Here is a 15,645-nt window from a genome sequence, read left to right on the forward strand (position 1 = left end):
TTTGTTTACATATTATGTGTGTGTGTGTGTTTATTGTGTATATTGATTTGTATATAAATACACACAAATGTATATATTAAGGAAATTTATATATAAAATATATTTATGTGTAATACACATTATATACAAGTATATATATATATATATATATATATATATATATATATACTTTTAAAAAGATATATATTGTATGTAATCATAAACTTTTATTTTGAATGCGATTAATCGCAATTAATCGTTTTCCAGCCCAAAAATTATAATAATTTGTTTTTTTTTTTTTATTTACACGGCGAAATGGTTTATCAAAAACGTGGCTATCGAAGTCCAAAAACTGAATTTGTGCCATCAAAAAAAAAATACGTCTGAACTATATCTGAATTAAAACATTGATTTATTACAAATAATATTTGCATAAATTCGGAATTTCTAGATTGTATGCATCTTTCTCCTGAAAGTCAGACTGCATCAACTTGCATTGTACTTCTTATAGTAACTAATCTAATCCTTGTATTATTTCTCATAATAATAAATAATTACATTATTTTATAATGTATAAATAATTACATTATTATATAATGTATTTCGTAGATAGATGTGTTCTATAATATTTATGATGTAGGCTATTAATAATATATCAAATGTTTTTCAGTGCAGTATTGTGTTCGGTCGTGGTGGAGTAGGTATTGTCATATATTATAAGGTTTCTATGAATGGCATGGTGTCTATATGCTCTGTGTGCGCTGACATCGATGTTTAATGAAATGAAGGGTGAGCACATTCACGCGCCCGCTGCGCTGACGTCATCGAGGGAGGATCCGCGCCGGCGATCTTGAAAGGGAGGACGCGCTCGCGCTTTGAGCATCTCTAAGAACGAGCAAGTCGCATGCACTCCGGTCTGAATAAAAGACAGCGTGCTTAAATCAAAGGAAATCCCAGCTTCGCACGGAACATGGCATCAAAATGTTCCAAATGTGACAAAACTGTTTATTTTGGTAAGTCCTCCCTTTTTTTCTTCTATTTCGCAGTGCCACGAATAAAACAATGCAAACGGGTGTCTGCACCGTAGATGTAATAACCTAGTGTATTAATTTACATTAATTCTCGTATGCTTTATAAATAACCTCTGCAAACCATTCAGACATTAGTGCTGACTCGATGGTAGCCTAACTACCTGGCTAATCACGCCTGCACGATATTCTTAGTAAATTAATTACGTTTATGATTAAGATTGCTGCATCTAATCAAGCTATGTTATCTGCTGAGTATTTTATGTGCATGGTAACCTATTTGAGAGACCAAATTGAGCTCGTACAGTGAAATAAACTAAATGGAAATCACCACTGTATAGCTATACAGAGAGAGTTTTCTGATTTAATAATGGAAGACGCGTGAAATGTGGGATAAAGATGAATGAAATATGACTGTATAATATATTACATGACACTATTACGGTAATGCTCATAATCCCATTGCACTAGAATAGCTATGCTCTTTGATTAAATCTGGTGACTGTAAAACGTGCAAGAACAATCGCTTAATTAGGTTTTCAATAGGCTTTGAGACTTATTTTATGTAACCAGCCATGAGTGAAACAAGTATGCAATTAGCATAAACCAATAAAACCACCAAATTGAAATGCAACCACAGTCGGCCTTATTTGAGCCATTTTATGAGTCCTGTAAACATTTTCACCTGTCCATTCTAGACCTTTACTTTCCCTTCATTTAAAAACCTCCTTTTAATGGGGTGTGTAACAGATTTGGATTTATTGGAAAATGTTAAACAGAGATGTTTTTTCATGCTTTTTATCTCATGGTGAAATGTAACTAGGCCAAAATTATTTTCAACTGCAGGTTTCACCGGCATTTGTCCCCACACTGTAATTAGTCGTTGTATTAATTGATTATTTATCATTAACAGCAGTCAGCCAGAATTAAGACATTTATTTATTCATACATTCATTCTGTTCTTTCAAAGCATAAAATCAACATGCATGATTAATCATTTTGTTTGTGCTAATATCATATGCTGAGCTGACTGCCTCCCACTGAGCATTATAATAATTAAAATGTGAGATCCACTTTGTCTCTGGCTTCTCCTCGCTTACTTGAGACTTTCACAGCTGTGACCCGAGAAAGCATTCTTGTTCATTTGAATACATCAAATAACCTTTAAGTATGCAGCCTGGCACACGGCTACTTTTAAATGGCTTTTAGGAACATGCATTTTGCCCGCACACATGTATTTATGCCATTATAACAGCAGTTTGTGCAGGCCTTTCTCTTTCCAGTCAGTGGTTATAAGGAATAGTTCACCCAAAAATGATACTGTACTCACCCTCAGACAATCACCCTCAGACAGATGTAGATGAGTCGTAACAGATTTTAAGAAATGTAGCATTACATCACTTGCTCACCAATGGATCCACTGTAGTGAATGGGTGCCGTCAGAAAGAGAGTCTGATAAAATCATCACAATATTCCACAAGCGATCTACACCACTCCAGTCCAGTTCATCAATCAATGTCTTGTGAAACAGAAAGCTGTGTTTTAGACAATTTACAAATTTATCATTAAGATGTTTTTCATTTCAAACTGTTGCTTGCTTCTTCTGACTTAAAATACAAGTCCTCTTTCCCGAGTAGTGTGTCCTCTGCCTGGTGAAATTGTTGTTTAGTCTGAATAAGGAAAGTTTAAAAGCAGTCCAAAACAGTTCTTAACAACAGAGAAGACAACAAAGGATGGACTTTTTCACTGATTGAAGTGATATTATGGATTAGAGAGACTGGTATTTTGACCAGAAGTGATTGTTTAAGTTCAAAACGTATTAATGATGTGTTTGTTGCTTACAAATGTGCAGCTTTTCATATCACAAGATATTAATTGATGGACTGGAGTGGTGTGGATTACTTGAGGATTAATGTGTTGTTTTAATCAGCTGTTTGGACTCTCATTCTGACGGCACCCATTCACTAAAGAGGATCCATTGATGAACACTTGAGGGTGAGTATATTTTCAATTTTGGGTGAACTGTTCCTTTATTAACCTTTTTTGGTTTTGGTCCATGAAAGTCATTAAATTATTTAAATTATTAGTATTTCTAAAAAAAATAAATAAATAAAAAAATGATGATGAAGTGTTTGCAACCTCTGTAACTTTCTGTCAGACTGCAATTTGCCACACATATCCTCACTATGGAAACAGCTCATTTGATACCCAGGTTAAGAGGGCATCATGAAAGCATTAAACAGAACTGCAAATCTAGAGACAAGGACTAATTACTGTCTGTTCAACTCCAGCACATTTGTCTGCTGCACGAAAAAACAAACAGTCTTTAATCTTGTTACTGTCCTGCTGTGTTTGTGAGCACAAAGATGGAGAAGAAAATAGATAAGATTAACCAAAAAAGTAATATCGCATGCATTTAGCATTAAATAGACACCATAAAAGCAAAAAATACATATAAAATATACAAAAATAATAAAATATTGTTATAATAAATAAATATTATTTCCATTTTAACTAGTTGCCTGGAAACAAAACTGCATGGCAATGGAAAATTGTCAAACTGCTACATGAAGGAACTATAACTGGCTAATAGGCTACATTTGTATTTCAGTTTCTCTGAAATTCACTAAAAAGTTTGATATATAATAATGGATACTTGTTTTAAAAGATGATTGTCTCTCATGCTCACCATGGCTGTTAATTTGATCAATAATACAGTCGAAACAGAAATGTTGTGAAATATTATTATACATTTAACAAGTATTTGTGATGCAAAGCTGAATTTTCATCACCATTACTCCACTCTTCAGTGTCACATGATCCTTCAGAAATCATTCAAATATGTTGAATTTCTCAAGGAACATTCCATGGATATACATTTAAAACAGTAGTGATGGTTAATATTTTCATGATTCATTTTATTTCACTGACGTGTGTAAGTACTGTATAGATAGATAGATAGATAGATAGATAGATAGATAGATAGATAGATAGATAGATAGATAGATAGATAGATAGATTAGATAGATAGATAGATAGATAGATAGATAGATAGATAGATAGATAGATAGATAGATAGATAGATAGATAGATAGATAGATAGATAGATAGAAACACATGGTGTATCATGCAGAGAAATTTTTGTTTTTCGCTAGAATTGTTTTTACTGGTTTATTCAAAGTTATCCCTTCTTTATTAGCCGGTTTATTGCCTTCTATGCATCATGTGCTCACAAAATGAAGAAAATGGATTTGTTACCCTGAGGCAACATCCTGCAACAGAACACAGACAAATAAACACACTTGCCTAAACATCCTGGAATGGATTTCACAAAGTCTGACCTGAAATGTTACTGTGCAGTTCTTCGGTCTTAAAGGGGTGGTTGACTAGTTATTTTCTAGGCTTGGTTGCGTTTATGGGGTGCAGTCTAACATTTAATAAAAAATTAATTAACAATAAAAAATAAATAAAAAACGTATTTTTCACATACATCCCGCCCCTCTCAAGCTCAGAATGTGTTCTGGTTGTATTGTAAACAATGACGTCCTCTATATTGCTTATCAATTTGAGCCTGATTGAGATGCAGAGATTATTAATGAAGAGGATCGTACAGAACCTGTGCAAGCACGGCTCTTAATGGTATGTCTGTTTGTTGTTGTGTCATACTTTTTAGATACGCTGTTGTTCGTTAATGCTACTGCTTCTGTTAGCTTTTAATATACGGTTTTATTCTGATTAAAGCTTTAATACAGCACATACGCGCGTCCATGTTTAACGTTTCTCATAGCTATGTGAAAATGTGTATAAATGTATAAAGGGCGCCGTGAGGAACAGGATTGAGATCCACTGCTTTAGAACAATGATTTTGGAACTTGTGAATCTATTAGAATCCATAAAAGACAGAATCGCAATTCATATATGCACAGATTCTTACGTGCACTCCTAGTTTTCTCTTCCTCTTCTCTAAAGCAGCACAACATGGCCTCGCCTCCTTTGTTGCATGTTCCCGGGGGCGGGGTTTATCTGGGTTTGTGACATAACAGAACCAATGAAGAAGCTCGTTGTAGTCCCTTACCCGAGAGACGTGACACTGCTCTGTGGAGATCACCTCATGAGGGTGTTCTGTGCTCCCTGAGGCACGTGTCTGGAATATTTTGGCCTCGATATGACAAGGTCAGATTTGATAAGAGCCTTTCACTCTATGATAGTGTTTCGCAGTCATCCAAATCTCCCAGACATCCTCTGTGAGACAGTAAACAGACAGACAATACGCTTCACATTATCTCTCACTGAGACTCATTAAGATGTGCATTGACAAAAGACTAAATGGATAAACACATTTAGATGGTCCAGGATAGACTCAAAGCTCTGATCTTTGGCAGGCACCATTACAGTAAGAGTCTCTACGGAGTCATTTCAGCTCAATTGTTGGCTTCAGGAAAGAGATTTAACACTTTTATTTAAAGAGCCCCTTAAACCATCATCTTAATGTACATCTTCAGATGAATGATGATCTGGAAAGGGAATAAATCTCTTTGTGTCTTGTAGCGGAAAAAGTAACATCCCTGGGAAAAGACTGGCACAAATTCTGTCTGAAGTGTGAACGCTGTAACAAGACTCTGAATCCAGGAGGACATGCAGAGGTGAGAGGAAGACAGCTAAAAAAACAAACAAAAAAAAACACCCCAATAAAACAACGTGTTGAAGATAGAGATCCCATTAAATGCACTTTTCCTTCATGTATATTTGCTACTGCCTTGGAAGTTGCTGCATCATGACATTCAGATGTACATTTATATTACATCTAATGTCAGTGATGTTGATTTCCAGTTTGCAAATTCAAAATTTTACTCTTATTTAGCAATTTTGTTATTAATCAGTCCTTCGAGTCTGTAAGAGATGATGCTAACCCTGAAACAACATACAGAACTAACAAATATTGCTACAAGTGGGATTGCATCATATTATAATTGCTGTTAATAATGTTCATCGCCTGGTTGACTACGTCTTGTATAAATTTTTCAGAAAAATCCTGTCATATGCACACAAACTGACAGTCACCACTGATAAGCTACTACTAAATAATGTAGAAACGTAATTTCCTGTAAAGTTGCTTTGTAATGATTTGTATCTACGTATGTATGGTAAAAAGTGCTATACAAATAAACTTGAATTGAATTGTAAGTAAATCACAACAGTTCATGATGCTGTTGAATTGTGATCATGACTGAATCAGTGTTTTTTTAACAAAACAGTTTAGTGAAATATTCAATGACTCACTCATAAAGACAGTTCTGAATTTGGAATAGCATGCCAACGTACTACTCTTTTCTGTATTTCTGTCATCTTTATATGCCTAAAATAGTAAGAAAAGTTACTAAAAATATATTTTTAAATGTACTATGCAACTTCACCATTACAAATGCTCAAATACAAATATATTTAAATACATAGCATACAAGTTTTTTTTTACATTATGGTATTTTTTAGTTTACCATCAATGCTTGTCACTTCATTTGGCAGTATTGGGCAACCATATTTCAAAGACAATAAAAGTATATATGAAATTACATAGTCCAACTAGTTGCATTTATTAATGCATTTATTATAATTTTTTTACTATAATACATTTTTCATTTAACTGTAAGATTCCACAAAATAAATGTCAGAAAACATTACTCCAATTAGCACTAGTTCTTTTCTAAAGTGTATTATTTTCATAATAAGACTCTTTTTAAAAGCGTAGCCTAATTCTTTTTCAAAAGGGCCGGTACAGTTGTTTACTCTTTAGATGTTGAGAATATTTCATGCTTTAATAATTGGACAGCATGAGTGTTAATTTTTGATGACAACGTACAAGTAGACAGGAACTGGATGCCTAATTAATCTCAGTGATGTGCTTTATTCCACTGTTAAACAGCATGATGGGAAGCCATACTGCCACAAGCCATGCTATGCTGCCCTCTATGGACCAAAAGGTGCAGTACATCTAATTAGTGCCTTAGATCATAATTTGTGTGGCTTGCAGCAAGTAGGACACTCCTTCCTTTGATGCTACAGATTCTTAATGAGACAGACAGCCTGCACAAGAGCAGCTTTAATATCTGATCTTCAGATATGGATTAAAGTGATTTCTGTCAGCATTTACTCAGCCTTGTGTCATTTCAAACCTGTATGACTTTTTCTTTTGTGAAAAAATATATGTTAAAGAATGCTAATGTATGCTAGATTCTTACACACTGTAATGTCAAACACAATCAGAAAAGAAGCAACTGTACTGCCTGTCATATCCCTATAGGTGTGAATATCGGCGGGGCTGGATCATATGTCTATGAAACACCTGTGAGTGAAGACACTGCCCCCATTGCAATGGAAACCAAGCCCAAGGCTGAAGAGAAAAAGGCTACTAGGGGCCCAGTGAAGGGTGAGTTTATATTACTATAGACAATAATGCAGACTAAATATTTTACAACACAGCCTACTGTATTTGTTTGATATGCCTTTAAATTCTCAGCACGATCCAAACTTGCCTTAAAAAAATGATTGTTATATGCGATCTGCTTCATGACTTCTGTCATCTGATTGATAGTTTATAGCATAGTTCTAAAGTTGTCCACCTTCAGCTCAAATCTTTAATGATTTTTATAAAATTGTATAAATCACTTATATATTATATTGTTAGTAACTGAAGCAAATTTCTAATTCTTTTCATAGAAAAAAAACCATGCCCCCCACAGACTTAAAGGGACTGTTCACCCAAAAATGAAAATTACATCATTTACTCACCCACAATCTGAGTTTCTTTCTTCTGTTGAGCACGAAAGAAGATATTTTGAAGATTGTGGAAAACCAAACAGTTGCTGGTAACATGGAAATTAACGGCAACCAGCAACTACTTTGTTACCAATAACTTCCATTTTTGGGTGAACTATCCTTATCCTATAGCAACCATATAGCGAGGCAACTGCAACATTTGCATGGGCTAATTCTACTGTGCTTTCTAGAACAAAGAGGGTGGTGATAATGAGTTCTGTATTTTATTTTAGGAGTATTACATTTATGGTAATTAAATGTTAATGTCATTTAAATGAATGATATTTTTGAGAATAACTGTTTACCTAATATTCTCCAGCTGCAAGCTTCAGTTCGTTTTCTGGTCAGCCGAACATCTGCCCAAGGTGCAACAAGACAGTGTACTTCGGTAAGCGCTGACATTCAGACAGCAAAGTTCACCAAATATGGACTTGTGCTGGAACTTGTGTGTTCAGCAGTGCCGGGACATACATTAACATTTCCTGAGGTTGCCTGATGCTTACAGAAGGGCCCGTGTTTCCTTCTTTGTGTTCCAGCTGAAAAGGTCAGTTCCCTGGGTAAAGACTGGCACAGGCCCTGTCTGCGCTGTGAGAGGTGCAGCAAGACTCTGGCTCCAGGCAGCCATGCAGAGGTGAGGGACAGAGACAGCATTAAACACTTTCAACGGAAAGACCTGTTGATTCTCAGCCCAAAAATTTATAGCAAATTTTAAGTTACTTATATTCTCCATACTATTCTGGGCCTGTATTTCAATCTAAATAATTTATATTTTTACATTATTTTGTCCCTCAAAGTACATTTTGTGATCTATATGCCTTTAAAGGTTTAAACTAAATATATTTTCAGTAAAAAAATAAAATAAAATAAAAAGATTATATATATATATATATATATATACAACCCGAATTCCGGAAAAGGTGTAGCATCTCCTTTTCTTTTCAAAACAGTTTGAAGACGTCTGGGCATTGAGGCTATGAGTTGCTGGAGTTTTGCTGTTGGAATTTGGTCCCATTCTTGCCTTATATAGATTTCCAGCTGCTGAAGAGTTCGTGGTCGTCTTTGACGTATTTTTCGTTTAATCTAAAAGATCTGGACTGCAGGCAGGCCAGGTTAGCACCCGGACTCTTCTACGACGAAGCCATGCTGTTGTTATAGCTGCAGTATGTGGTTTTGCATTGTCCTGCTGAAATAAACAAGGCCTTCCCTGAAATAGACGTTGTTTGGAGGGAAGCATATGTTGCTCTAAAACCTTTATATACCTTTCAGCATTCACAGAGCCTTCCAAAACATGCAAGCTACCCATACCGTATGCACTTATGCACCCCCATACCATCAGAGATGCTGGCTTTTGAACTGAACGCTGATAACATGCTGGAAGGTCTCCCTCCTCTTTAGCCCGGAGGACACGGCGTCCGTGATTTCCAACAAGAATGTCAAATTTGGACTCGTCTGACCATAAAACACTATTCCACGTTTGAAATAGTCCATTTTAAATGAGCCTTGGCCCACAGGACACGACGGCGCTTCTGGACCATGTTCACATATGGCTTCCTTTTTGCATGATAGAGCTTTAGTTGGCATCTGCTGATGGCACGGCGGATTGTGTTTACCGACAGTGGTTTCTGAAAGTATTCCTGGGCCCATTTAGTAATGTCATTGACACAATCATGCCGATGAGTGATGCAGTGTCGTCTGAGAGCCCGAAGACCACGGGCATCCAATAAAGGTCTCCGGCCTTGTCCCTTACGCACAGAGATTTCTCCAGTTTCTCTGAATCTTTTGATGATGTTATGCACTGTAGATGATGAGATTTGCAAAGCCTTTGCAATTTGACGTTGAGGAACATTGTTTTTAAAGTTTTCCACAAATTTTTTACGCAGTCTTTCACAGATTGGAGAGCCTCTGCCCATCTTTACTTCTGAGAGACTCTGCTTCTCTAAGACAAAGCTTTTATAGCTAATCATGTTACAGACCTGATATCAATTAACTTAATTAATCACTAGATGTTCTCCCAGCTGAATCTTTTCAAAACTGCTTGCTTTTTTAGCCATTTGTTGCCCCCGTGCCAACTTTTTTGAGACCTGTAGCAGGCATTAAATTTTAAATGAGCTAATTAAGTGGATAAAAGTGTAAAATTTCTCAGTTTAAACATTTGCTAAGTTATCTATGTTCTATTGTGAATAAAATATTGGCTCATGTGATTTGAAATTCCTTTAGTTTTCATTTTATTAAAATTTAAAAAACGTCCCAACTTTTCCGGAATTCGGGTTGTACTTGCTTATATTGTGATGTTCACTACATATATGTACATGCATTTAAAATATAATTTGGTCCAAAAAAAAAAGTATCTGCATGGATGGAATAGAAATGTAACTATCCCCTCTCTAAGGTGCAGCTCAAAAACATCTAGACTAAACTGTTGTGCAATTCATCCAGATTTGATTAAATCTGATTTAATAGTGAACATGGGTTCTGTTTTAAACTGCAGCACGATGGCCAGCCGTACTGCCATAAACCCTGTTACGCTGTTCTCTTTGGGCCAAAAGGTACATTTCCCATTGTTCATTATCTTACACATATTAAAGGAGTCATATGATGCAATTTCAAGTTTGTATTTTTCTTTGGAGTGTTACAAGCTGTTTGTGCCTATAAGATCTGTAAAGTTGCAAAGACTAAAGTCTCAAACCCAAAGAGATATTCTTTATAAAAGTTAGGACTCGTCCACACCTTCCTAAAACACCTTGTTTAAACACGCCCCCACATTTCTACGTCACTGTTTTGGAAGATTTGCATAACACCGCCCAAATGTTTACGCAAAGAAAAAAGGCGTAACTGTAGGATTGTTGCTACCACAGCCACCATGTTGTCGAGACACTATGTGTTTCCAAATATGGTAAGGGGCGTAACATTTCCATCACATGCTTAAGGTATTTGGCCAATCACAACGCACTGGATAGCTGACCAATCAGAGCACACTGCGGTTTTCAGAACAATGAGCTTTGTAAAAATCATCACGTTTTTGTAATTTAACAATTCTTGTTCTAAATATGCCTCAAAAGATTTAGTTAACTATTGTTACACTTCTTTAAATCATACACTCAAAAAGTTCTGGATTCTTTCAACCCAACTTTGGATCAAAATATAGCTGAAATTTTTTCAATTACATTTTCAACTTAAAAGTTTGGTTAGTCCATGTTTACTGAAACAGCCCAGCATTTATTAGAGTGTAGTAAAGGTTCATTGTTTTGAGGTTTGAAATATTCATCTTAAACCCATAATAATATAATTTCGCTGTTTTTGTTCAGGAGTGAACACTGGAGGTGTTGGCAGTTACATTTACGAGGACCCAAATACTGAGAGCCAGTCCTAAGAACCACAGCCACACCAGCAGTATATTATTAGCAACCGTAGATTCAAGCTTCTCGTCTGCTTCCTTTAACTCCACTTCCTCTCTTTCTTGAGTCTGCACTGATCTTGTTCATCTACAGAGTGCCACTTAATTGTACTAAAATGAGCTAGTATTACTACTTACTAACAGGAATATGTGTTTAGCATTTTTGCTGTATTTATATATGGTTTATATATTTTTAAGAATGTAGTTGAGATATGGATTTTTTGACTGTGACATCGAATTAAAGGTAACACAACAAAATTCTGTTCAGAATTAAATGTGTTTGCCAGTAGTTTTAACATATGTGTAGTTGTGTAGCACTTTAGCACACTTATTTATTATAGTTTACTGACAGTACATGTTTTCTCAACTTTGGACTTTTTTTGTTTGTTTTTTGAACTTTGGACTCTGGTATGTTTATGTATTAAAAAACTTTGTATTTGAAATTAATAAAAACAAACATTGTTAAGTGTATTCAATTGTTTTATTTCACTTTTTCAAGCTGGAAACCATTGATCAATCAATACCAACTCTAAAAAAATCAAGCATAAATTACAAATAATTGTGTTCAGTTAAAAGGATGGAAATGCAGATGTGTTATATTACTATATAGGCCCTATAATAATACAATTGAATCCCAGACAGCACTATACATCTGCAAGATGTCTGCTAAAGATCATTTGATCTGGAAAGCATCTGCTGTGTATAAACATCTGGCAGATGTCTGTAAGATTTCAGTTTTACATACATTCCCAATCATAAACATCTTAAAGACATCTTCTAAGAACCTATTTGACATCTGATACGAAACGTATGGTTACTCATTTGTAAATCGCTTTGGATGAAAACGTCTGCTAAATGACTAAATGTAAAAGAAACGTCCTATAGACTTATTGCAGCAGATAAGCAAACACTGATGTCTCTGTGTGCTATTAGTGATGTTGTTTTAGTCTATATATTATAACATATTTGTTATATCATAACATCAGCGTTTGCACAGAACAAGGATCTGTCACAGATCATTAATGAATGTTGTTTGCAACTGTTTTATTTTATATAGTTATAGGCTAATAAATTTACGGAAACGCTGCACTAATAGTCAAATTTACGTTTCGTTTGCATACAGTGATGCCGATTATTATAATTAAGCTCTATGGTATATCGTGTAACACACTTCCATAGGGGAAATACATTTTAACCCATAACAAAGCAGTGCATTCTGGGTATTGTGGTGCAGCTGTGCTCACGCGCACGCTGTTATTCAACACTCGGCAGCTCTCCTACACTGATGTCTGCTGCGGTCATTTTAGCCGCTGTCCTCGGCGGTGGGGTTTTCTTCATTGCCCGGAGAATATTCTTCAGGCGGAAAGCGCTGAAATTGCTGCGTTTCCCCGCGGGTCTGATGCGCGGAAAGACTGTGATAGTGACCGGGGCGAACAGCGGCATCGGGAGGGCGACGGCCGCGGAGCTGCTGAAGCTACAGGCCCGTGTGGTCATGGCCTGTCGGGACAGACAGAGGGCCGAGGAGGCGGCCCAGGACATCAAGAATCAAGCCGGTCCGAATCAGGGAGAGGTCGTTGTCAAACACCTGGACCTCGCATCGCTCCAGTCGGTGCGCAGCTTCTGCGAGGAAATTATCAGGGTTTGTTTACAACTGTCTGTTTCTCTTTTAGTCATTGAAACTAGGTTGCATGTCATTAAATGTATGCTACAACATCATGGAGTATGAATTCATGCACGAAGAAATGGCTCAGGCAAAAGTAGTTCACACAAACCAGGAAAAAAGCTAACACTTCCATGTTGTGTAACTAAAGGTCAAACACTGAGCACTTGTGTTTCTCAGTGAAGCTATCCAATGTCCTAAATATTATATGAAATATATGTTATGTACTCTTCCTGTTGTGTTAACCATATTACTACAATTATTTTTAGCGCAATTAAACTGTGGCAACTTAGTTCTATTATTATCATCACTTATTATTGTTGGTAATTATACCATAACATCCCACATGAAAAAAATCATATTGTAATATATAGTAAATTCTATAGTGTTTTTTTTACCATGCTATAGAAAAGTACTTGAATTAATTTATTGTAATATAACAACTATAGTAATATAAACAAATTACAAAAGTTTTCTACAACTATAGGATATATTATACTACAATAGATTACTGGTTACTGTTATAAAAAACTAAAGTATACTACAGTATTTATTAAATTTGATCAGTTCACTATAGTTAATACTACATTTTTGATGTAGCATTCATTAAAAAAGTGTTGTAAATAGTATAATATATACAGTAAAATGAACACTTTAATAGAAATTACTATAGTATTTTTTCATGTGGGTGGTATAAACTGTGGGTATTTTGCTGAGGTTGTGTTATACTTTAACATTGTCCGTCATTTTAATGGAGAGCGTCAGAAAAATCCTGTCATAATTTATTATTACCGTCATTTTAATTTTCATATTTGAATTTTATTTACACATTTAATTGCTTGTATTTTTGATTAGAAGTATAACTTTGGTTGAGAGGATATTTTCACAAGGTCCGTCAACGGGTCGCAGTGAAATCTCAAATTATTTTCATGACTTAGGCTAACTCATCTTAGGGATTTGTAATATTTGTTACTTGCAGTGTGTATAAATATGCTGACTGCCATATTTAAAGCTAAATAAATAATTTCCAATTACATCCATTTTTAAGTCTTTTCATAGTGTTACATTAATTAAACAATAATAGGTAACAATAAATATGTATTTGATAAATTAAATGAATTTGTGACACAACACATGCCAACAGGCCTAGTTAATATGTAGCATGTCTTACTGGTTTTACTTAAAACCTCAAATCATTTTAGTTACTGACATACAGCCATTGTAACAACTTCAAGTGACAGCCAGCCCTTATTTCCCATGTAGATTTAATAAACATTTATATAAAGCCATTTTAGTTACATAGCGAGTCAATATCTAGCTACACAAAATTCTGTTGGATAGAATAGCATTCTCCCTCATAGATATACCTCAAATCCCATGACAGCCTCCTCAGACAGCCTCCTTGAGGTCTTTATATCCACAGTTTTTGCCTCTGAAACATCATGTCAGAAGACTTGAGGATAGTAGTCTATCTGTATTTTTACATTTCAGTCTTAGCCAAGCTAAATGACTGTACCACATTTTTCATGTGTCTAAAGTTGTTTGTTTTCTTTATTGCATTCATACACTAGATTAACTAAGTGTGATTAGATGTGCACAAACTCAAATTTCCTTAACTCCTAATTGTGTTACAAAATTAGGAGGAGCCAAGGATTGATGTTCTTATCAACAACGCTGGTCTCTACCAGTGTCCCTACAGTAGGACAGAAGAGGGCTATGAAATGCAGTTGGGAGTGAACCACCTGGGTCACTTCCTTCTGACAAACCTTCTGCTGGACCTCCTGAAGCAGTCGGCTCCCAGCCGAATCGTCGTGGTCTCCTCCAAGCTCTACAAGTATGGCAGCATCAACTTCGAGGACTTGAACAGCGAACAGAATTACAACAAAGCTTTTTGCTACAGCCAGAGCAAGCTTGCCAACCTACTGTTTACTCGCGAGCTGGCCCGCAGGCTGGATGGTACTGGGGTAACTGTAAATGCCCTCACTCCTGGTATCGTAAGGACCAGATTGGGCCGGCACGTCAACATCCCCCTGCTGATTAAGCCTCTTTTCATGCTGGTCTCTTGGTTGTTCTTCAAAAGCCCACTGGAGGGTGCTCAGACCCCATTGTACCTGGCTTGCTCGCCTGAAGTTGAGGGTGTGTCTGGAAAATGCTTTGCTAATTGCGAAGAAGAACAGTTGTTGTCTAAAGCCACCGATGACCATACTGCTAAACGGCTGTGGGACCTGAGTGAAAGCATGGTGGGGCTTAAGGGGTAAGGAGATGAAGCAGAACCACTCTTCACAAATGTGGCAAATGCAAACCTCGAATATCAGTGCACTGGATTTTTGGGGAGTGTTTTTGGCCTAGTACCTGAGGGATTTGTGGGATAAGGGACAGAAAATTAAAATTTCCATCTGTTCCCTGTATCTTTGCTGCAGTGTTTTCAGAGATGGCCTCAGGCTTGTGACTCACTCTTCTCTGAGAATGAGAGCTTGAAAGTATCGAGTCCGACATATCCCTTGAATACAAATGACAGGAGCAACGTGCCCAAGAAACACATGGCTCAGAGCTAACATGAATACAGAATAGCATGTGCACCACTGCATATCTCTTAATGTAGATTAACTGGTGACCAAGTTATTACATCCAATGTAGTTTAATGTTGATCAGCAATTAAATTGACAGACCTATTCTTCTCTGACGTGAATTAGACACACTTTAGTCTCCCAGAATGTCATCACCTTATAAGGCTGTGAAATAAACCTGGCAACTCCCACCCTGTGACTCAT

General features: G+C 36.2%; 2 protein-coding genes across 2 annotated transcripts; both read left to right on the forward strand.

Annotated features, from left to right (window-relative positions):
- Positions 1–808: 808 nt before the first annotated feature.
- Positions 809–11,559, forward strand: LOC132107026 (cysteine-rich protein 2-like). The gene is made up of 8 exons (XM_059513155.1): positions 809–992; positions 5,556–5,650; positions 6,928–6,985; positions 7,306–7,431; positions 8,140–8,208; positions 8,357–8,451; positions 10,309–10,366; positions 11,126–11,559. Exons 1-8 carry the CDS (start codon positions 950–952, stop codon positions 11,188–11,190), a joined length of 609 nt encoding a protein of 202 aa, XP_059369138.1. The 5' UTR covers positions 809–949; the 3' UTR covers positions 11,191–11,559.
- An 868-nt stretch (positions 11,560–12,427) lies between these two features.
- LOC132107028 (retinol dehydrogenase 14-like) lies at positions 12,428–15,590 on the forward strand. Its single transcript, XM_059513158.1, has 2 exons — positions 12,428–12,853; positions 14,515–15,590. The coding sequence occupies exons 1-2, from the start codon at positions 12,500–12,502 to the stop codon at positions 15,130–15,132; spliced, it is 972 nt and encodes a 323-aa protein (XP_059369141.1). The 5' UTR covers positions 12,428–12,499; the 3' UTR covers positions 15,133–15,590.
- Positions 15,591–15,645: the final 55 nt, after the last annotated feature.

The sequence above is a fragment of the Carassius carassius genome, chromosome 27 (genome assembly GCF_963082965.1).
Source record: "Carassius carassius chromosome 27, fCarCar2.1, whole genome shotgun sequence".
NCBI classification, from domain to species: domain Eukaryota; kingdom Metazoa; phylum Chordata; class Actinopteri; order Cypriniformes; family Cyprinidae; genus Carassius; species Carassius carassius.